A 25,064-nucleotide genomic window follows, 5' to 3' on the forward strand; every position below is an offset into this window, starting at 1 on the left:
GTATGTAAGCATATGTCATATACTTACAAAGGCACCCATTTTATCCTCATACATGGTATAACTCATCCCATATTGTAAGAGGTGAAGAAAGTATAAGTTTACAACATCCTTTTTGAAGTAATTATGAAATATATCGTATTTTCAATTGTTTTCTCAATAAATTTGGATAAATGATGAAGTTTCTTAGATTGTATATGTTTTGGCTTAACAAAATATGTGGTTCTCAATATTAAATACTATTATGCTGAAGGACTTTATGTTACACATAATTTAGCGATGAGGTACTTAATTGATTTCAGTCCTTTTTAGAGTGTTTTTGCATTTAACATTTTAAATGTATAACAATCATTTATGTATTAATTTCAATTGCAGGTTTTAATTTGTTATTCATACAAATCAAAAAGATTTCCACAGTTTGAAAGTTTGAGACACGACAAATCTATACATTATCTGATAATCAACTCAGCATTTAATTAAGTGTAAATTGTTAATGTTCATATAGTGGGATATTTACTATAAACTAAAATATCTATAACCATTATTTACTTGGTAATAAGGACATGATACTATAGGATTTATAGAAGTCCTCTCCACTCTTAATCTGAGGTCTCAGGTTTGAGCCGTTGTGGTTACTATGAAAAAAAATTTGTTGGGAGCGCCACCTACGGGAGACCAGACGGGAAAACCAAAAAAAAATAAAAAATATGAGTCCTCTTTTTTCTTTTTCTTTTTTTTACATATTTTTAAAATAATTTTACCTTTATTGAATATGATAATTTTCGGCTAAAGAACAAAGAGTTGTAATGTTTCTATCCTGTTTTATTGTATCTAATAAGGAATTATGCTGAAAATATATGAATAAAGAAATAGCAAGTGAGAAAAGAAAAAATGTTGATCTTTTTTAAAAGAATGTTTTAGCACATTTAAAGAGTATATTGTGTTAATAAAATGCCTAAGAATGTAATTAGTAAAAACACTAAGAAATTTAATAGAAGGTACGTAAAAATATTACTTCATTCCTTTCATCCTACTTTATGAGACACAATTATGTATTCCATGTGAATTCCAATATATAAGCTTCAAGTTTTTAGCAATGAAATTTACATGTTTAATAACTACATACAAAATATTATATACAAGAAAAAAGTCAATGTACTAATTATATGAGAAATTAAACCATACATACCCATTGTACTCTCACTAAATAGGATCTGGGGAAGGTCAATGTATGCAGTTCATACCACTACCTTGGATGAGAAATTAAAATACTATAATATTTATAAAATAAAGAGTGAGTTTCAACAATTATGTAAAAGTGAACTCAAACGAGATGGTGTATTTTTTGTAGTTTTTTTCAAAATTAAATAAGTTGATAGTATTTTTTGTAAGTTAAGGTCTCAAAATATTGTTAAAAAGACATTTTATTTCTTTAAAACTATATATTTGTGAAGATAACATGAATGTCCTTTTTTTAAATTTAAATTAATAAGATTTTTATAATCGCGCGAAGCGCGGATTAATTCTCTAGTTTCCATATTAACATCGCCATTCAAATCTTGGAGTGTATTGTTTTAATAAAACGTCATTACCTAAAGCGGAAATATAAGAATTTATCTAGCTAATATCAACTTTATCATTTTCAAGATCATGTTTTTTTAATTTAATTTAAATAGATTATTTAATATATTCATCAAAAATTTTAATTATTTATTCATTAATATGTCAAGAATACATGACAATTTATTATTATAAACATCAAAAACATACTAAAATTTTAAAAAATTTACCTCAAAACACAAGTAAATTTGTCTCTTCAAGCGTGGATACTATCAAAATTTCACAGAAAACTTCTCAATTACTAATTGCCTATTAAGAATATATGATAATTCATTATTGAAAACTTTAGCAACATACTACAATTTTTTTAAGAAAAAACTTACCTCAAATAACAAGCAAATTTACCTATTCAATAATAGGAACTCAAAATTTTAATTGATAAGAAAATTCTATACTAAAACCTGTTTTCACTAAAAATTTCTCAATTACCAATTGTCAATTAAGAATACATGATAATTTATTATTGTAAACTTTAAGATAATACTAAAATCACACACACAAAAAATTCTCAATCAACAATTGTTTATCAAGAATACATGACAATTTATTATTATAAATATCAAGAACATACTAAAATTGTAGAAAACTCACTTTAAATCACAAGCAAATTGGTGTCTTTTCAAGCATAGATACTATCAAGATTTAAAAAAAAAAAAATTCTCATTTGACAATTGTAAAATTATCAAGAGTACATGATAATTTATCATTCTAAACTTTAAGAATATACAAAAAATTTATAAAATTTACCTCAGAGTACTAGTAAATTTGTCTCTATAATGGTAGATAGTATCAAAATTTCAATTGATAATAATACTCTAGACTATCGTATAAAAATTCTTCCTCTAAGGCCTCCTTTCACCTTTTGTTAGCTACCCTTAAACAAGTTCGGCAGGACCAGTTCAAGCCTTACCTTTTTCGTTTAGTCTGACTATTTTTCAAATTCTATATATGAATGAAAGCTATGTTTTGGACAAATTATATAAATTTACTAAGGAAGAAACATAAAAACTTTTTACAGTCGAGGTCAGAGCTTCAAGTCAGTAATGTCTCTTTAGCGTCCCATATCTAACTACAATTCTTATTCAATATAATAATATTAGTACAATATCGTGGTGATGTCTCTCTTATGAAATTGAAGATAAGCCTTTTGATTAGAGGGCTAACAGAAGTACTGAAACAACCATAGTATGTACCACTATCAATTGAAAAAGAAATTAGTTTGAATAGAAAAATGAACTTTTCCTATTTTTTTCTAAAATTATTATTTTTTGTTTGATACGTATACATAATATAAGAGGAAAAACATTAATATTTCCTACCTGTTATGAAATATGTATGTCCATGTGTCATATCATATGTCATGTGTCTTGTCTATAATTTGGCTCACGGCCAATTCATGCTCCACCCCTTAGAAGGGGATGGACTTACTTTAATTGTTGCTTTGGCTATAAATAGCCTTACTTTTACTTGAAGAGATAAACAATTTGATAATTTTTCCTGTAAACTTTTACTTTCTTTAGTTAATTTTATATCACATTATCAGCACGAGTTTTTATCATTTCGAACAAACACAGGTAATAAAGGTAAATATTTATTTTTCTTAAATAATGTCAAATATATCCAAATGCGAATTTGTTGCTTTAGATTAATCGGGTAAAACTTACATGTCCTAGGCACTGAATGCCGAAATACATTTAGATGCGATGGGTCTGGCAGACACCATCAAAAATGAAAATCAGGCATCCCTTAAGAAAATAAATAATGACGATGAGGCAAATTATATATCTAAAGATAATGTTAAGCCCATGAATTTAGATGCCTCAGATTTCTTTACAATCCCCGAAGAATATGTTAATCATTCTGTAGATGATGAATATGAAATAGTCTAATTGTTTTACTTTCCTGTTTAGTTGTATTAATTTATATTTCTGTTAATTAGTATCTCACTTATCTTGTAAATAAATAAAGTTTGTGTAATACGTTATGTGCTAGAAATACTATAATGTTTACTTTGTTTATATTTTCATCTTGAATAATATATGAATACTCTTGAAGTAGTAAATCTGAAATTAAAGATATAATAGAGAAAAATCTCTACAGCTATATGTATACCTCGATTTGCTCCTGAAGTAGCAAACTATTGACAGAGGCCCTAAGATATCATAATTTGATATGCTTAAGGCACGTTGTAATAATTATATTTCATTCTCGAAGAATAAAATTTTTTGATAAATTGTTAGTTATCTTTCATTCTGAAGGAATGAGAATTTTTTATAAATGTTACAACTACAGATCCATTCCCTGAGGTGAATGTGATACTTAGTAAGGTATATAAATGTGTACTTGACTGTGAAAATCACATTCAGAAGGAGTAGAATGAATTATTCTGAAATTTACTCCCGAAGTAGTAAGTTTGAAATTTATCTTAAATCTAGTAAGTTTGAAATTTATCTTAAATCTACTCCAGAAATAATAGAACCTTGAAATTTACTCCTGGAATAGTAAACCCGATATTTACTCCCGAAGTAGTAAGATTGTGCAATAGTAAAATCTTGCAAACTACTTTCGAAGTAGTAGATCTTTTACTTTAGTAAATAACTCATGCCATGATAAATTTGGAGTTTACTAGTTAAAATAATTTTATTTGTTGCGTGAATGATTTTGTCATCCTGAAGATGAGCATATTGAGTTTTAGACATATAATGAAGAACTAGAAGATTCTTCAAAGAACTATTACTTGTTCTCATGATAAGTTAATTGAACCAGCTAATGTTGGGACTGAATTCCCTAAATTCTAAAAAAACATAAAAGGTGAATAATGGCTCATTCACCCGTCATTTGATATGATGCATCCATAAGATGGTTACACGTACGTTTATTGTCAACCTGCAATTTGACATTCAAAAAGTTGCCTTCTCAATTGAGTTAAGAGAATAATTTTCAGATAATGTAGTTAGGACAATTGATCTTGCTAATGCTGGTTATATTCAAGTTGGTTTAGCATTGAATGCCTCATATAAATAGTTAAATCATTGCTTATGAGAATAGAGGTAAAAAGTATTGGTCTAAAATATATATTGCATACAATAGCACTTGTGTGTATTACACCAATAAATTATGACTAATTCTTTCCTATCAATTGGTTTAGGGTCAAGAATCATATATTTTCCATCTAATAGCTTTTCGACGTGTGGTATGTAATTAATGGATATACTATCATCCACAAAGATGGATTCTCCAAAATAGATTGAGGTATATGTTAGTTTTCCTAACATAAGGGGGAGATAATAAGCAGTTAAGAAATATGTTGAGAATTATCATTAGTACGATCCCCATTTAAAAAATAATTCTAGTTAAATGCCAGAAGCATTTACTGACTCAAAATTAATTTTATATTTAGCTGCAGATGCTCCTACTATGTGTCCCTGAAGGACAGAGTTTATAGCATGCATGAAGCATGGTAGATCAATCGATTCCAAATAAAATAATCCTTGAAAAAAAAATGGAGCAAATGATCATTATAAAGAGGCAATATGCTCTTGAAGAGCGACTACACAACGCTTCGTGAAACCTCCAGAAGAGGTTCAGGTACCTGAAAATAATGATGTGATGAGATCTCAACAAGTTATGTCGTTATGTGAACCGATACAAATACCTTGTCGACGATATCTTTAGTACAATAGTGCGCAATATTGTATAATATTATGAGAATTTGAATTCTACATTTATTTAAGCATGCCGACGTAGAAATAATTATCAATTGAAATATGCTTCTTGGTAAGCATAAAGTTTATTTGGACTGCAGTCCTGACACCAGAAGATGTCATGTATTTAAATTTGAATGATTCACTTGATAATGAAATTTAGATGAGAATACCAAAAGGATTAAAGATGTTTGAAGCATATAGTTTAAAGTCTAGAGAATTATATTCAATCAAATTATAAAGATTGTTATACGATTTAAAACAATCAGGACATATGCGGTATAATCGCCTTAGTGAGTACTTGATAAACGAAGGTTGCATAAATGATGTCATTTATCCTTATATTATCATTAAGAAAACGTCATCAGAGTTTGTTATACTCATTGTTTATGTGGATGACATAAATCTCATTGGAACTCCAGAAGAGGTCAAAAAAAAAGACAATTGAATATGTAAAGAAAGAATTCGAAATGAAAGATCTTGAAATGACAAAACTCTGTCTTGGTCTGCAAATTGAACATTTAGCAGACGGGATCTTCATCCACCAATCTTCCTATACTGAGAATATATTGAAACAATTTTACTCGAACAAAGCACATTCATTAAATAATCTAATGATTGTTCGATCACGTGAAGTGAGTAAGGATTCATTCCAACCTCCAGAAGAGGGTGAAGAGATTTTTGATCCTGAAGTACTATATCTCAATGCTATTGGTACACTTGTGTATTTTGCTAATAGCGCAAGGCTTCATATAGCCCATTTTGTTAATTTGCTAGCCAGGTACAGTTTTCTTTCATGTAGACATTGAAACAGAGGTAAGCATATATTACGATATTTAAAGGGGTCTATTGATATGGATCTGTTTTATACTAACAAAGCTAGTCCAAATTTTGTTGGTCATGCAGATGCAGGTTATTTATCTGACTCACATAAAGCACGATCTCAGACAAGTTTTGTGTTTACATGTAGAGGTACTGCAATATCATGGTGATCGACAAAGCAGTCCATCATTGCTACTTCTTCTAATCATGTTGAGATAATAGCGATTCATGAAGCAAGTAGAGAATGCATATGGCTGAGATCAGTGGTATATTCCATCAAAGAAAGATGTGGCTTAAAGCTTGATATCAAGGTACCAACGATCATATTTAAAGACAATGCAGCATGCATAGCTCAATTAAAAGGAGGTTTTATCAAGGGAAATAGAACGAAGCACATCTCATCAAAGTTATTCTTCACACATGATCTCCAGAAGAATGACGATGTTGATGTACAACAAATCCGTGCAAGTGACAATCCAGCAGATTTGTTCACCAAATTTTTACCAACCTTTAAGAAGATGGTATACAAGATTGGAATGCGAAGACTCAACCAGTTGAATCTATGTTCATCAAAGGGAGTGGGAATACACGTTGTACTCTTTTTTCCTTAATCAAGGTTTTTATCCCACTGAGTTTTTCCTGATAAGATTTTTAATGAGGCAACACTCAAATGTGTATTTAATTTTTTTCCTTTATACAAACATCCAAAGGGAAGTGTTATAAAATATGTATGTCCATATGTCATATCATATGCCATGTGTCTGGTCTATAATTTGGCTCAATGCCAATTCATGCTCCACCCCTTAGAAGTGGATGGACTTACTTTTACTTGAAGAGATATACAACTTCAATTATTTTTCCTGTAAACTTTTACCTTCCTTTAGTTAATTTTATATCACTACCTAATTTTTTTTTGGAGATGTCACGTAAAACATAATCTAACCGACATATTTTCTTAGGAAAAATTAACCAACCCACCCCGAATAAAAAAGTCAACCACCCACCCCCACCCATCCCTTTTTAAAATTTTGGAAAAATGACGTAACCAAAAGAAAAACAAAAAAAAACAAGGACTTTTTTTTGGGGAAAAATGTCAGGCACACAAGAAAATAAGAAATTTAATTAGAATAAATAAACCTTATGATAAACTCAGGAATTCAACTATAATAAGATTTTTTATTTTTTTTATATTTATTATAATATAATTATTGAAAAGAAAGGTGAAAAATAATTTTATCTAAAATAAATACTTTTAATGAAGAACAAAAAATTTAAATTAATTTTATAAATGTCTTTACACTTTTAACATACTGTCATTGTAGATATTAAAGACAGTAAAAACTGATTCCACGCCTTCTTGAATTTTGGCAACCTTACGTTCAACACCACAAACAAACATCAAAGACAAATATATATATATATATATATATATATATAAAGAATTCCATTACTACAAAGGAATACAGAGAGATAGAGCCAAACCTGACTTGAGCAAAGGGGTCATATCTTTGGCGCAATGCTTCTGTAAATGTAGGGAAATTACACAAAATTAGAAAAGCCAATATCACTCACATATTGGTAAATTAAAAATATAAGTTAGATGAAGAGAAAAAAGAGTAAAAGTTTTCGCCAAATCCTGAACAAATAATCATCACTATTCAGAGGAGTGCAGAAGAGTGAGTTATATTTAAACTACCAATAGTCAAAATTGAAATATTCAAAGCACCTTCTCACATTCTCTATTAAATTTTTATTCTCCTCCGTTCGCTTTCACTTGTCACTTTTGAGATAAAATGCTTATTAAGAAAACAATTATTGATATGACTATTTTGTCATACCACCCCTATTAATTATTGTTAGAATAACATGTTTTGAGAATAATTTAAAAAATAAGCAATTAATATTAAGAGAAATAAAAGAAATTCTTCTATTTTTATCTTGATATGTCAAAAATGACAAATAAAAATAAAAATTCAATTAAAAAAATAATTACAAGTAAAAGAGAAGGAACAAGGACTCAATTCACAATATTTTTGAGATCTTAAATTAGTGGTATTGGAGTGCATTTTAACGTTATTAATGTCTCGAGACTATTTTAACTTTCAACTTTATCATTTGAATTTGAAGGGTATTTTCATAATTTAACTTTTAAATCAACAATAATATGATATGATAGTATGATGGTATAAACAAATTAGGATTTAGGTAGCATATGATTTAGCAAAAAAATAAAAAGAATATTTCTCCCTCTCTTCTACTTCCTTCGTCTCATTTTAGTTGAGCATCTTTTTTTTATGTGGTAATTAAAAAATCATAAATTGAATGATGAACTTTATTATTTTATCCTTTATTCATATTAATAATATTTATTGAACACAAAAATAAATATTTAAATTGTGATTATTCATATTTAATGTATATTATTAATTATAAGGGTAAAATAAAAAAAATAATTATATCCTGATTTAGTAAGTGATAAACTACACGCTTCGCGTGTGTATCTCACTTTAATGAATTCAAATATACTCTAAATAGGATATTTATTTAAATTGATAAAGATGAGTATAATAATTAAATTCAACATCTTTTGAATATATAAAGATAAAGAATTTATTTAATTAAACCTAATCTTCACCAAAAAAATTCTCAAAGCCGATCGACATTGTAAACTAAAATAAAATAACATGATGATAGAGATATAAAAATAATATAATTAAATCTAACCTTTACACAAAAAATTTCTCAAAGCCGACATTCATTCATTTACCACCTGTAAACTACAACAAAATAATATGGTAACAGAGATACCAAAGCAATACATCTAAACCTATCCTTTATACAAAAAAATTCGCAAATCAGAGATATCAAAAAATATAATTAAACCTAATTGTTACCTTAAAAAAAATATTCAAAGTCAGTCGACATTTATCTACCACCTGTAAACTATAACAAAATAATACGATAAAAGAGATATCAAAATAATATAATTAAACCTAACTTTTACACAAAAAATTCACAAAGTTGATCGATATTCATCTACAACCTGTAAACTATCATCTACGACCTACAAACTATCACAAAATAATACACTAATAGAGATATTAAAATAATATAGTTAAACCTAACCTTTACCTAAAAAAATTCTTCAAAGCCGACCGGCATTCATCTACTACCTATAAATTAAAATAAAATAATACGATAATAAAGATATCAAAATAATGCAATCAAAACTAACATTTCAATTTTCGCCTGAGAGGAAATTTTGACTCTAAAGAACGACTTGAATGAAAACAAAATAAGAAAATATAGTAAAAGTAGAAAAAGCTATATATATTTATATACACATATATACACACACGTTGAATTCATGTCTAAAATAATTTGTACACACTTTTAGATGTTTTCCCCCCCAAAAATAAAGTAACTGTTCAAAAATAGGACCAATTTGTTATTTTAGTGTATATGTTGAATTCTATATCAAATAAGTTTTAGACTTTTCACTGCACGTGATTTTAATTGATTATAAAATTAAAACATGATTCATAAAAAGAAATTAACCTTCTACTTTAATCTGTGACTTTCATACTCTCCTATTTAATGCATCTCTATAAAGAAAGAATCACAAATTTTTGAAAATAAATAAACTATAGGTAGTGGCGAAGCCAAGATTTTCCCAAGAAGTTTCACAAGTGAACATACGAACTAACTGAAGGGGTTCGACATCTACTTTATATACATAAAAATAATTATAACCACGTACATATAGTATAATTTTTCATTGATGGAGTTCGGATGAACCCCCTATCCTAAGTGTAGCTCCGTCCCTAATACAGGCATGCAACAATATTAAAACTAAATTGCACATAAAAGTTATGAAATTACAAAAAAACATGATTCCTAAATCAAAAACCTTCTATCAATTATGACCTCCATGTCTTTCAATTTAATGCAAATATATAAAAAACACAACCACAAATTTATTAAAATAAATATATTGCGGACATGCAATGACATAACAACTAAATTGCACATAAAATTAAAGCTACGATATCCCAAGAAACATATTCAAATACATAAATAAAAAAGAATTTAATCTTCTATCATAATCGGTGACATTATTACTCTTTTACAATAAAAAGAAGCATTCGCAATTTATAAAAGTTTAAAATCTTTTTCTCCAAGAAAGAGTTACAGAAATGTGTTTTTTTTTTATTCCATATATTATTTACCATATTAGAATAATGGAAAAAATCCGTTTGGCCACATAGAAAAAAGTTATGTTCACACTATAAACTAGTTAAATTTTAAACATTTTTGTCCTTTTTATCCTATATTTAAAATTCTATCAATACATTATTTATTTTCAATTTCCAATACATTAAAATTGCTTATCAAACAAAGGAGTTTGATGCTAAGGACGATGGACTTGTATTTATCGTTATACATTAAGTACGATGAAAGTTATACATTAAAATAATAAAAATAATAATATTTTAAAGTTATGACTTAAAATTTTTTATGATGGATGAGAGTTATGTGTGGACGTCTTTTTTTTTTTTAAATATATATATTTAATGTGTAAATCCCCTACAAACCAACGCAATGCAGTGTATTATTCTCCAATATTTCAATCTTATTGTTGTAGCATTTTATATATTATATCATTAATTTATTAATTAAATCACATCTCACTTCTGTTCGGTAATTTACGATGTAATTATCATTCTTTTTTATTCAAGTAGCTCAAAGTAAAATTACTATATATTTATCATCCTCATTTTTCAATCATTTTATTATTATATTAAATATCGAGGGGCCTGTGAATAGAGGGGCCCATGCTAGCACGGACCCAATATATATTTTTTTCCTCAATTTATGTGATACAAATAAAATTTAGATAATTAATTATATTTTTAATATATTTTTAGATATTTTAAGTTGTTAATATTGTAATTTATAATAATAATTTTTAAATAATATATGTTACTCTCCTTATCCAAACTTTCGTGGCATTGATAGTCAATTATATTTTAAAAATAATTTATGTTTTTATTTATTCTCATTTATGATATTTTTTTATCTATTCCAATTTAAGTGGCACCGATATAATTTCGAGAGTCAGTCAAATATTTTATATTTTTAAAAATTTTCAAGTTGTTAATTATTGTGATCTATAGTATTTTTTACGTACTTTCTGAAATATATAACAGATTAAATTATTTAGATATTTTAAATTGTAGCTATTGTAAATTATAATATTTTTTATGTAATTTACAATAATATATGTTACTCTCCTTGTCAAAACTTTTATGACATTACTAGCCAGTTATATTTTTAAAATAATTTAAATTTTTAATTATTTATATTTTTTCTTTTATTCTAATTTATGTGGCACAATGCTTATATTTTCATAATAATTAATTAGGAACAATTTAGTAAAATCACGATTGAAGTAGCGAAGCAGACATATCTTAAATGACTTATAATAACTAATTAGAAGTGATATAGTAAAATTACTATAAAAAATACTTATGAAAAAAAAAATTAAATGAGTCTCATATAAGACGTCAAGTTAATTTAAAATATCAAGAGTTAATATATGATTTTATGTTTATTTTATCTTTTTTATTAAATATTATTAATTTTTTAATGAAATGACTTATAATAATTAATTAGGAATGATATAATAAAATCACGGTTGAAAAAATCGAAGCATACATGTCATAAATGTCTATTTTACTTTTATTAAATATTGTTATTTTTTAATACGTAAATGACTTATAACAATTAATTAGGGATAATATAATAATTCGGTTGGAAGCAGACAGCTCGACGAAGAAGTGCCTGTTTCTTCAAACTTATTAATAGTAATAATTTAAGTTATAACTTTAAACTATTATTATTTTTGTCCATGAAATTTTTCTAATTTTTCTTTAGAATTTTTTTATTTTAGTAAAAAATTTGTGTCTGACCATAAAAAAAATTCAAACACTAAGAAACCTCTGTTCATTCTTATATTTAAATTTTTAAAATTTATTACAAATTTATAAAATAATCTCGATTAAATTATATAGGTCTTTTTTTTATTGTTTGGCCATAAATAAAATGTGGCTTAGCTCGAATGCAGAGTAGGAGTAATGTCCTTCTCCAATATAATTTTGAACTTAAAGAATAAAGGAGTAATGTCCTTCTCCAATATAATTTTTGACTCAAAGAATAAATGTTTTTGGCCTCAATGGTCCAAATTTTATAATAACATTGTTCACACTATTAATTGATTTCTTTTATGACATATATTAATTATTGTACTTAAAAAAAAGATGCAAAATTTAAATAATTTTTTAAATGTCATCTGAAAATATTTTAATAACGAAAATTAAAACGATAAATATGTTAAACATGGTAGACATCGATATATTATAGAAATCGTGAAAATTATATAGTTCATAAGTATCGATCCTAGTTGACATCAACCTACGAAAGTCATGTATTAATATTGTAGTCTTGCATCTTTATGTTGCACAATTTGATAATTTATGAATCATTACTTTGAAAATATTTTATTAGTTAAATTTTAAATCTAAAATTTTGCATGTTTGAATAATATTCAAATATAATCTGAAAATATTTTTAAAACGATAATTGAAACTTAAACACTTCTGACATGATGGACATCAAAAAGTTATAAAAATTATATTGTTTGACTCTAGTTAACAATAATCCAAGAGAGTCACACATTAATATTATAGTATGTCACTCATATATTAGCTGATTTGATAACTTGAGATCCATTACTTATATCTGTTACTATTATGACCTCTGATTAAATAATTTTATAAATTATTATGTTTAAATAAATTTAAATAAATATTTAAACATAATTTAAAAATATTATAATAACGATAGTAAAAACTCAAAGTACTTTAGACATGGTAGATGTCGACATTTTATATAAATCATAAAAATTATATGATTTATAAGTGTCGATCTTATTAACAACCCATGAGAGTCACATATTGATGTTGAAGTTTTATGCATTTATTAATTGTCATTTTTTAAAAATAAATTAAATATTTAAATAATTAAGTGATGATCCTAGTTAACAACAATCTAAGAGAATACTTACCATTAATGTAGCAGCCGATCTGATAACTTATGAATCATTCGTTAAATTTGTTATTAATGTGACCTCTAATTAAGTAATTTTATTATTTATTATGTTAAACCAAATTAAAAATTACATATTGAAATATATTTTAAAAATATTTCAATAAAGATAGTCAAAATTAAAAACACTTAAGAAATAATAGACATTACCACATCATAAAATTATATAATTTATTTTTTGAAAAATCATTTATATATGACATGCTGGTTATACTAGTGTAATTAATTAATTTTTCGGTCAAACACTATTTTTTTTTATATGTTATACATAATAATTATATAAAAACTAAGTTGAGGCATAATAATTTTTTGTACATAATAATTATATAAGAAAAAATAATAGTAATATAAAAACTAGAATAAAAGTTGAGGCATAATAATTTTCGATATATAGATACGTAAAAAGTTGAGGCCTAGATTCTTTGACTTCTATTTTTTCTTTTTGATGACAAGGGAATCTGCTACTGCTACCCCTCGGGTGCGCACATTGTAAACCCGCTTCAGAGTAATGGCCTGCGAACCTCAAAGGAGAGGTAAACTGCACTAAGAAAGCCCCGTGCGATGAGCTCAACCGAGAAAGCATGCAGGGGTTTTGAACTTGAGACTCTCCATTATAGAGATCCCTGCTCAACCAATCCGGCCACCCTTCCGGGTTAATCCTTTGACTTCTATATATGTTCCCAAGGATTCAAACAGCATGCAGGGGGTTGTTTTGAACTTGGTAGCCAGACTTCACATTAAAAAGCTTTCCATGCATATAAATATAGTTGCTCTTTCTTTTTGGACATGATATTGCGACATGTAATCCTTTAGTATTGCATTGGAAGTATAAATGGTTTAGTTTACACCTCTTGTTAGGTTGTGACCACAGCTAATTTGAGGAATTAACTATTTCTTGTAAGTTTCTCTAACCAACAATTTACAATTACAAATCAGATTATAAGCATGCTTATCTTTTCTCTCTTGTGAGTGGATGATTTAAAATTGGGACAAGGTATTAAACTACTGTGCTTTATTGAACTAAGAATCAGAATTCCACTTCAGTAGAATAAAATTCTATGATAGCCCTATGTTCCAACTTAGGGCAACCTTTAAGACATGCATTGTTTAATGGCCTCAACTCGTAAAGACCAAATGTTGGCGGTATGCACAGTTCAAGATGAGAGGAGTTTGCCTGCAAGCTTTGCCTCATTTTTAGGGCTTTGTGGAAAGGTGCATACCTTGAAATCTGTGTCAGTTCTATTTCAGTCCCTATCCACTCCCTTTGTCGGTCTAGATCTTTGCTTTATCATAATGTGACGGTTGCTGTTGTTAGGTGCTCATGGGAGTCTTCTTTGGGAATCTCATGTTCCTTGGTGTAATTCTATTTGGTACAAGGAGATTTTTGAATGCAAAAATAGGAGATTCAAGGTAAACCTTTCCTTCATCTTGTAGTTTAGTACTTCAATTTATCTTTGTTCTGATTAATATTCTCTTTGCGCAAAATAAATGGTCCTTTTTCTCTTTTTGGATGTTAAAAAATGTTAGACACCATCTCACTTGCATATCATTCTGAACGACGTTCTAGGCAGAACTTCCAGCCATCTTCATCTGCTGCCAAGCAAGGATCTATAGCGGGGCCGAAGGGGAAAAAGCATAAATCTGTAAATCGGATGTGCTTAAGAACCTTGGAAGCTTGCATACCCATCAGTCTATTGTTCTGATATTTTCTTGCTGTATGTATCTTCATAGGTGCTTTTGTATACTGTCTTTAATCTTGAGCCGGGGGTTTATCGGAAACAGCCTCTTTACCTCTTTAGAGGTAGTGATATGGACTGCGTATACTCTACCCTCCCCAGACCCCACTTTGTGGGAATATACTGGGTTTGTTGTTGTTAGATACGTAAAAAAAAATTTCGAAAGCTATACATAATTTGAATTAGGGCTCACTCTATACATAATAATAAAATAAAAACTAAAATAAAAGTTGAGGCATAGTAATTTTCGATAGATAGATACATAATAATTATATTTTTTATATATAATAATTATATAAAAACTAAAATAAAAGTTGAGGCATGAAAAATTATTGAAAAGTTATTAACACATAATATATGTACCTTAAATTCATTAATTATTCTTTTATAAATTAATTTTAGTTGTTCAATCAGTTTGGGGAATAGAAAAAAGTTATGGCATTGATTAAGAAAATTTGGAGGGAATTTATTTGAGAAAAGACCTACAAGGTTATGTAAGTCTTTTCACAATTGTGGCCAAATTTGGATAATTTTACTCCCCCGTCCTCCGTTAAAAAAAATACTCATACCCTAAATTTCCTAATAATTGTATAATAAATATAAATATTTCAATCAAACATGAGTTTTTTACGTTTTCTTAAGTGATTTGGTTTTATTTTTATCTTAGGAAGACAAAAAAAACTATCAAAAATTTATTAATTTTTTTTTTTCTCTTACCATATATTGTAGGACTTTTCTCTTACCATATATTTTAGGATTCCTTTTCAAGATAATAAATAATTAAATAATAATTTAAAAAAATAGTAAAAAGACGATTTTGTCTAAAGCAGAGTGTTTTAATGAAAGGCAAAAAGTTTGAATCACTTTTCTAAGGATCTTCATACTTTTATATATTATAGATATATATATATAGATATAGATTATTAATTATAAGGGTAAAATAAAAAAAATGATTATATCCTGATTTAGTAAGTGATAAACTAATGTGGGATATTTATTTTTAGTAAGATGATCAATTAAAAATGAGACGGAGGAAGTAATTAGTTATCGTCTTTATTAAAAATAGATATTGCTTAATGTTTGTTAATTCACAAAACTAGTGCATAATTAGTTGTTTGTTTCTACTTTTAGTAAGAAGAGAAACATTAAATAAAAATGAGTAATAAATAAGGATAATTTAGCCAAATTACCTTGTTAGCATGAATTTCTCCATTTTTTAAGTTTAAATTATTCTTCTTGAAGACACAATATAGTACTCCCATCGACTCAAATAATATGATGTGATTTTTAAAATTAGTTATCTAAAATTATTTGTCATTTTAGAAGTGTAAGGTAAAAAAAAAAAAATCTTTTTACTTTTTAAAACTACACACCTCAATAGAATAAATATTTAATGAACAAATATTATATTTTAAGGCATAATATTTAATGATTTGCAATGTTTGAGTTTTTTTAATTGGGTTGGTTTTCTAATAATATTGTGGATGTTAGACATGTGAAATGTAATAATATTGTGGATGTTAACATGTGAAATGGAGTAATCTCTGTAGCTATGCAACTTAAACGTGCTAAAACTTTGAAATAATGTTGAACATGTAATAGTAGAGAGATTTTTTTTTTACTAATATTCATTTAAAATAGTTGTTTCATGTCTCTGTTATTTTATAGTGATTAATTTATCATTAGTTAGTTATGAATCGAATCAAACTGATGGTCTTTATTTATTTAATTTGATTTTAAAAATTTAAAACTTTATTAAACTGATTTGATTTTAATTTTGATCAAAAACCAATCCAGACCAAATCATGAACACTCCTAACTATATTAATGGCCAAATGACATAAATAAAGAAACATCTCTCGTATAACTACTAAATTATACGCTACCTTAAAATAATTACACAATCACACGCTAACTTTTGGGGTGTGAGTTAGGCCCAAGACCAATTTTAACATGGTATTAGAGCCAGATCCATGTCACCCAATGTTGGGCCTCCGGATTGAGATTCGGGAGAGATTTCCACGTCCAGTTAAGGTCTGGGCGTGAGGGGAATGTTTGAAGAAAGAGAAGAAAGTTTCACATTGGTGGTTAATGAGATGAGTTATCTCTTATAAGGCTTGAATAATCCTCCTCCTCATGAGCTAGCTTTTGGGGTGTGAGTTAGACCAAGATCAATTTTAACAACTTTGAAGGCAATGGAGAAGACTGAAGATATAGACAATAATGTCTCTTCTTCTTACGGTGAAGGGCCACAAGTTAAGACATAATTATGCCAAATACATGTATCTATCACATATACATAATCTCTGGATAGTTGTATAGCTTTCTTCGTAATCTTTTTTTTCTAAGTATCTATTTATGCACTTATACACTGGATACCATATCTTCTTTTTATTCCGTCTAAGAATGTACCTATGAGAGATGTATAATTTATAAATCCTTAGCACAGAATAAAGAAAAGACCATAATCGTCAAAATTTCTTTAAGATTGATGTTATGTTTAGTCACAACACAACTAGCAAGGAAAGCAAACTGATGCACGTCAGAACGTCTTCAGAGGAAAAAAAACACTACAGTTGCCACTCTATGTAGCAGACCTAACAACACAAAACAAAACCGTTTGTATCTACATCTCACCAGAAATCATCCCCAGCAAAACCACTTCCCACAAAGGAACAATAACAATGAATTGCAATGACACTAGAGATTTTAACACACTATCTTTAATAGAAGATCCCCTATATGAGCAGTAGTCTTGCTGGAGAGAGCAAACGACCATGTTTCTGCAACTTAGAGCTTCACCTCTCTGTCATATATCCAGCTGAATGGCATGAGTGGTCCTTGTTTTGCCCTCCCCTGAGCTCTCTCTTCCAGTCTCCTGATTCTTGGTGGCAACCCACATACGTATTCCTGAGCTTTTCTTCCTTCTCCTGATAATCCAGTAAGATCAGACACTTTCCATCGACCGACAAGGAACTCCAGGATATCTGCATAGTCACTAGCAGTGTAGACGCCAAGACGTTGAGCAACTGCTGAGAAGTGATCAAAGAGGTTATTGTCGCGGCCATCGTACATCAAGTGTGCTGGCATTGATATCTTTTTCCTCATCATATCAGCAAATGCTAGCACAGTGCCATCAGGGTCAACCTCGAAAAGCTTTTCAACAATTTTGGTATAGGCTGTCTCGTGGCGCTTCTCGTCTGCAGCAATCGTGCCACAGATTTGAGCCAGCTTGATGTCTCCATGCTCCTTAGCAAGTCTAGCTGTGTTCCCATGGGAGACAAAAGTTGCTCTTTCTTGGAATGATGTGTAAATAAATCCTAGGTATGGACTGTTTTCTGTCCTAGGATCCTGAAACATTTTGGAAGAAATTGAAATATAAACAGTAAATTGACATTAACCGGTAAGAAATCACGTCAAATATTTATGCAAGAACTCACCATTCCAGATCCAATCAAGTATTGAATTGTTTTCTCAATTGCTCTCATGTCAACTCTTCCGGAAAGGTAAAGATACTTGTTGAGGAGGTCACCGTGCCTGTTCTCTTCAGCAGTCCAAGCCCTTGTCCAAATGGCCCAAGAAGTAGGGCTTGCACCGGTTTCATCACGAACACCATCCAAGGTATTAAGCATGGTCTGATATGTCGGAAGGGCTTCTTCAGTGATCATATCACCAACGAGAACAACAAAATAATCATCTGGAAGCTCCTTAGCCCTTTCCCTCAATTCCTTGACTTGGTCATGAAATCTGTCAGATGCAGGATTGGGCAGGAAATCTTGTGGTTGCCAGCTTTTTTCAACTGGTTTCAGGAGAGTCAATAAATTTTGCTCTGCCCACCCCTCCATAGATTTAAAAATCTCAATCTTTTGAGGCGGCATAGAGTGTGTTATTTGAACATGAACCTCACGAGGAGGAGAAAAGGGCTTCTTCAGGTTCTCGACCTCCCTAGACACAACGGACAGAAAACAAAATTGTCAGAGAGGATGAAGCAAGAGAACTCAATCAACAAAATGTATCTCGATACTGTAAATGGGAACAAATTCAGAGTTCACATTATACAAGCAATAAGGAATGGTAATTGTTGCCATCGCAAAGCCACTCAGATGAGAACCAAGTACCACCCCACATATGCAAAATTTTCTTTAGGTTGATATCATGCTCTACAATCTCCAGTACCAGCGGAATTAGCATGGCAACATGTAATTTCAGCATGTTGATAAATCTATGTTCTGAACAAAGCATCGCAAGGTTCAGAAAAGTTCTGGCATTTCATTCAAAAGATTTCCTAGTTATCTTAATTTGACTAACCAGTGGATAAAGTCTTAAACAATTGGATAGACTGAGCAATGCCACCAATATGCTTCTAACAGTTTTTTTCCGCCAACTATCTATTCTCAGCTAGGGTGTGTCTTCCATTTTTGTTGTGTGCTTTTATGTTTTTTCATTTGTTTGTTTGATTATACCGTTATCTGTCCTGAGCCAAGGGTCTATCGAAAACAACCTCTCTACTTCATTTGAGATTGTGGTATGGAGTGCGTACACTTTACCTTCCCCAGACCCCACTTTGTGGGAATACACCGAGTATGTTGTTGTTGTTGTAACTATCTATCATCAACTAAGGTACAGAAGAAGCGTCTCCAGGTTTTCGACATATCAATTGATCTAGTACTTGGTAAAGTAGCTGATGAAGCCACAGGCTGTCCGTTTACTCATTCGACCTAACCTTTTTTCTCTTTTTGCAATCGACAAATTAGCCCTCATAAAAGGCTAGACTCTCTAGATATCTTCTAAGTGATAAAGTATTATATTACAGTCCAGTAAAGACTTATCCAAATGTATGTTGAAAAGAATTGCAGAGAAATTGATCACAAACGAAACAACATTATTTGCAGCACTTGGTTAATCTCCACGCATAAACTAAACTGACCTATACAGTTTATAGAAGCATGTTTCACTTCCATTAAGTGATGGAAGAAGCTAATAAAAAAAATAAAATCCAGATAACCAGATTACTAAGGGAAAGTAGTTTGAGAATCCAAAAAATGAAAGTAAAGCCAAGGGAAAACCAAGAAAATTTATGCTTTGTTACAATAGAATATGAAAGAAAGCTGGGAAACAAGCACAAGCCTAGCCAAACTGACAACTTTGTTGCAGATTGATAACTAATGACTACACCAATTGAGGCAAAGATATATACATATAAAATAGGCATAAAAGTCTCGATACCTGCATCATACTTCAACGAATCTATGTAAATAGAAAAGGAACCCAATCAAAGAGTAACCAAATATATTCTAAAAGAACTAACATCACCGCCAAGCAACAGAAGATTGAAAAACCAAAGTCTAAGCAAACAACATTTGCAATCATGGTTGTGATCAAATCATAGAAAAGACAACAAACAGTTGTTGATTCCCATAAAAAAAAGGAAAAAGACCAAAAAAAACACTTCCAAGCAGCCTGACACCTTGGTAAATTCTTAGAACAACTACGTAAATGGATCACTTGACAGAAATCCTGAATTTCCATCTTTGCTACTGAAGCCACTGAAAAAAAAATGCTTCTAAAAACTACTGAAATTCACAAGCATACGAATCAGGAGCCCCCCCCACCCCCCCACCCCCCAACCACCACACACACACAAAAACCATGTCCCCACAATTTTCTTTTTTAAAAAAGAAAACGGATGACTGAAACATAAAATACAAAACAACATACCCAGTGTAAATCCACAAAGGGGATATGGAGAAGGTAAAGTGCATGCAGACCTTATCTCTACCTCGAAGGTAAGTCGAGGGACGGTTTCTATAGACCCTCAGTTCAAGGGGAAAAAATAGTTCGGAGGAGTATATAGAAAGAAATAGCATAAATGAACTAATGGCAAATTTTAATGAAAAATAAAGGAAATGAGTCAAAGAACAAGATCAAAGAATATACAACTGTTACTGAACTATCACACAAAATAGAGGGGGAGAGAGAGAGTTTTTAATAAAATCATTCCTAAAGAACCTCATAATTGAATCAAAAGATCAAGAAGGTAAACTAGCTGGGGACCAACTTGTCATAAAATAAGTCAACTCTGTAGCTTAATCTAATATATCTAGCGTTTGAAAGCTAATTCCCAACAAATTGAATTGGACAATGGAAAGAGAAATTTAGCGTCTTTAGTATACAATTTTAGAGCCTGAGTTCCCTTCAACATAAAAAAAAATAGACAAGAAAGATCAGACTGTATACCATTAAATTCTCTTGAAGAGTAAATGAACTAACATTGAATGAAACAGTACCTCCACCCCCCACCCCACCCAATTCTCTCTCTCTCTCTCTCTCTCTCTCTCTCTTCTCTATGTCAGAGAACAAAACTAGTAATAAATCCTGAAAACTCAACACATAAAGGTATATACTACATAACTACAACAGAGGAAATTCTCTACCAAACAGAAAATTTAATCAGCATGCTATAAGGCATTGAAGAAAATTGAACTCCACGGAAGATTCACATGTCATTAGTATAAACCTTCAGAGACAACACCCAATTATCAATTCATACAAGAAATCCCAGCTTGAGTGAAAGGACAGTAAAACATCTCATAGCCCAAAATAAAATGAATCAAATTGTCTAAGAAAAAAGAATTAGAATCTCTGAGATAAGGATGGAGATTTACATAAAATGAACCTCATATTAAAGTACAAAAAATATAACTAAATTAAGGAAAATCCCAACAAAAAGTTGTCAAGAAACAATATTTTTTAAATAAAGATCCAACCTTTGATACTAGAAATTAAAAGGGACAAATGGGGTTTCATAAACTAAAAAGACAACTTAAACACCATAAAGAAACTCATATTGCATCCAAAAATCTTTCTTTTAACATTTTTTATAACACACGAATTGGAAATGAACTAATGGGGTTTCAAGAATATTATTTAAAAAAAAAAGCATAAAAGAAAAGAAAAGATACCCACTTTGTACCAGAGCTAAGGCTAGCAGCCATGAAAAACTTGGGAGATCTAAGGGCGACCATTGGTGGAACAACAAAAGAAGAATGCTTGTGACATTGGAAGTTGAAGGCATTCAACTTCAAAGCCATTTTTCTTTTTCTCTCTTGAAAGAAAAATAGGATTTGTTTCCTCCACAGAAGTGAAAAGGGAATAGCAGACTTATATGAGAAGAGAGGCCAAATGGTGGGACACTGCTGAACCAGTTGGACTCACAAGTGTTTTTCAGCTAATATTGCCCCCACTGTTTTTCTCATTTACCTGTTGGTAACATAGATATTTTAGATTTTTTAGTTCATTCCCAAATAAATATTTTGTTTTAGATAATCAAAAGACATTAGTAACGACTATCTTCATTTTTACATTTCGAAGAAACTATTAATGAGTTTATCTTAAGGTACTCCCTCCGTCCTATTTTACTGTCCTAAATTGAGATGACACGGCTATTAAAAAAATAATGATTATTGATGTAACTTTATCATTTAGTCTCTCTTAATTAGAAAATTTGGGACGGATAAAATGAAACCGAGAGAGTATTTGTTAAGGAAAAACTAATAAAAGCTCTTATTTTTAACATGTTAAAGAAGCTATTCATTCCGTACGGAAAAAAAAAGAATGTTTTTATTAATTTTTCTTAATAAATTCTGGAAAAGATATATTCTATTTATTTATTTTTGCTTGTTCATTTTTCTATTGACACAGAAATTAAAAAATAATAAATAATAAAAATAATTTTATTATAATATCCTTTAAATATAATAAAATTAATGCTTTAAAAAATGAATTAAATCAAATTATAATAAATGTTAAGAATAAAATAAATAAAAATAAATAAATTATCCATTAATTTTATAAACTCAACAAGTGTTATTTGGAAATCTGAAAATAGAAAAAGGGAAAAGTAAAAATGGAAAGTAGTAACTTTTTTAGTTTTTTGATGATGTAAACCTCTCATTATTATTTAAAGAAAAGCTAAAATTAGAAGAATAGTATATATGTCCTCTTAATTATTCAAGACACAACTTAATTGGAATAAAATAAAGAAAGCTAAAAACCTCTGATTCAAGAAATAGAAAATATTTCTTAATAAATACTACAAATTGGACGAAGATTAACGGTGTATGTTAATCAATGAAGAAAACCATAAAAGTCAAGGGTAACTTCTGAATTAGTGTGTGAATGTTGACAAAAAGGAAAATTAAAAGGTTTTTGATATGGTCGAGGAGAGACCAGTGTGAATTTATTAATTTATTAAAGGCAAAAAACCCTTGCCAAGTATATATTCCACTTGGCATAATTATTTGTTTCTTTGTATTGCATGACGCACATTTGTTAAATTCATTTCTTTATTCATTGCCAAGTTTTCAAACATGCAATGCTCTTTCAAAGTTGCAACCCCATCCGCCATCCACCCACAGAAAAAGAAAAACAAGAAAAAAAAAAGTCCCCTCTAGAATAAAAAGAATAAAATATTTACTTGCACTTAATATTCATACTTTAAGATCAGCTCTAAATTAAAATATGAGAAGATATACATTTCTCACATTTTGGCTAGCCACACCTACTAAGAAAATAATAATTGCTATTATGATTTGATCATATTATCCCTATAAATTACTCTCTCCATTTCATAATAAATGAATTGTTGGATTTTGACACACATATTAAGGAAAAAATATTAAAGACATAAATTTAACACAACTTTTCATTTTTACCCAAAAAAAAAAAAGAAAAAAGTTAACTTTGTAGTATCTTTTCAAAAGTTAATTGATTGTCAAATCATAAGGACAAATTTGAAAAAAATTCAATGATTCACTTATTTTGAAACACCAATAAATATCTCAACAATTCACTTATTCTGAAACGGAGGAAGTAATACTTAATAAGATATTAAAAAATAATTTTAAAAAACAAATTTTTAATGCTAAGGCTAAACATAAATTTTTTCTTGTCTTTTTTTGATTTATCAAAAGTTGATAAGTAAAATAAAAATTAAATTTAAAAGATAATGACAAATAAATTTGAACACAAAAAGTATAACTTAATCATGATTAAACCATAAAAGTAATACAGTATATTACAAGGCACGTGTATTATATTATAGTGATGAATATCACGTGTGAGTAAGTGTTTATCCTATTAAAATTTGGTATTCACTTCGATTAGTTTTTATTTATCATTAATTTTTTTAATTGAATTTTTGCTTTTATTTGTCATGTTTGACATATTAGGAGAAGATAATATTTTATTTTATTTTATTCATAACATTAATTATTTTTTCTCCAAATTAATTGCAAGATATAATATAAATATCATTTAATAGGGATATTATGACAAAATAACTATATTATTAATTATTTTTCTTAATAAATATATCAAGTCAAACTGTGATAAGTAAAAACAAAAAAAGAGAGTACAATATTTTTGATAAAAACCTTGGAGACTTTTGTTTTATCCAACACACACATAATTACTAGATCGTATAAGTAATATAATTTTTTAGTCTAGATATCATATTCACAAAGACTTGAAAGATTAATTTTCTAATTCAAATTCATATTTTATGATTCGAAAAGTGTTGGTGTAATATACCACAAATTACAATAATTATAGTTGAAATAATAAAATGAACAAAATATAGAGAAAATAGATAATCTTCTTCTTAACTGAGTTGCAGATATCTTGTTCTCTTTAAGGGGATTCAAGCCCACTGTGACATAATTTATATTGATCCAGCAGTATATCTCCTGACTTGTCCCCTCCAGGATACAACAATCTATCAACGATGTACAACTCAAATAACTCCGGATTAGTTGAAGAGTTCAAAACTCCATCATAAAAACACCTTCCTTCAATATATTAAAACTCTCTTTGTACAGTGAATATAGTTAAACACTTAAAATATTTTTTTTGTCTCAACTCTCTCTTTCACTAATATAAATACTCTCTTTTGTATAGTGAATATAGTTTAAAACTTTAGAATATTTTTCTATGTCTCAACTCTCTCTTTCACTACTAC

General features: G+C 29.0%; 2 protein-coding genes across 2 annotated transcripts; one reads left to right on the forward strand and one right to left on the reverse strand.

Moving 5' to 3' along the window:
* The first annotated feature begins 13,727 nt into the window (after positions 1-13,727).
* On the forward strand, positions 13,728-15,110 carry LOC107874979. Its single transcript, XM_016721659.2, has 3 exons — positions 13,728-14,522; positions 14,626-14,720; positions 14,878-15,110. The coding sequence occupies exons 1-3, from the start codon at positions 14,409-14,411 to the stop codon at positions 15,011-15,013; spliced, it is 345 nt and encodes a 114-aa protein (XP_016577145.1). The 5' UTR covers positions 13,728-14,408; the 3' UTR covers positions 15,014-15,110.
* Positions 15,111-17,514: 2,404 nt separating this feature from the next.
* Positions 17,515-22,288, reverse strand: LOC107873188 (stearoyl-[acyl-carrier-protein] 9-desaturase, chloroplastic). The gene is made up of 3 exons (XM_016719938.2): positions 22,013-22,288; positions 18,487-18,991; positions 17,515-18,397 (listed from the first exon to the last, which is right to left on the reverse strand). Exons 1-3 carry the CDS (start codon positions 22,135-22,137, stop codon positions 17,837-17,839), a joined length of 1,191 nt encoding a protein of 396 aa, XP_016575424.1. The 5' UTR covers positions 22,138-22,288; the 3' UTR covers positions 17,515-17,836.
* Positions 22,289-25,064: the final 2,776 nt, after the last annotated feature.

The sequence above is a fragment of the Capsicum annuum genome, chromosome 6 (genome assembly GCF_002878395.1).
Source record: "Capsicum annuum cultivar UCD-10X-F1 chromosome 6, UCD10Xv1.1, whole genome shotgun sequence".
Classification (NCBI taxonomy): Eukaryota; Viridiplantae; Streptophyta; class Magnoliopsida; order Solanales; family Solanaceae; genus Capsicum; species Capsicum annuum.

Excerpts from the sequence above, each read along its gene's own strand:
- LOC107874979 (XM_016721659.2), top strand. The coding sequence starts at position 14,409 with ATGCATTGTTTAATGGCCTCAACTCGTAAAGACCAAATGTTGGCGGTA. Across the intron at positions 14,523-14,625 it reads TTTTAGGGCTTTGTGGAAAG|GTGCTCATGGGAGTCTTCTT; the intron begins GTGCATACCTTG and ends TGCTGTTGTTAG. Across the intron at positions 14,721-14,877 it reads GCAAAAATAGGAGATTCAAG|GCAGAACTTCCAGCCATCTT; the intron begins GTAAACCTTTCC and ends ACGACGTTCTAG.
- LOC107873188 (XM_016719938.2), bottom strand. The coding sequence starts at position 22,137 with ATGGCTTTGAAGTTGAATGCCTTCAACTTCCAATGTCACAAGCATTCT. Across the intron at positions 18,992-22,012 it reads AGCCTTAGCTCTGGTACAAA|GGAGGTCGAGAACCTGAAGA; the intron begins GTGGGTATCTTT and ends CGTTGTGTCTAG. Across the intron at positions 18,398-18,486 it reads ACTTGATTGGATCTGGAATG|GATCCTAGGACAGAAAACAG; the intron begins GTGAGTTCTTGC and ends AAAATGTTTCAG.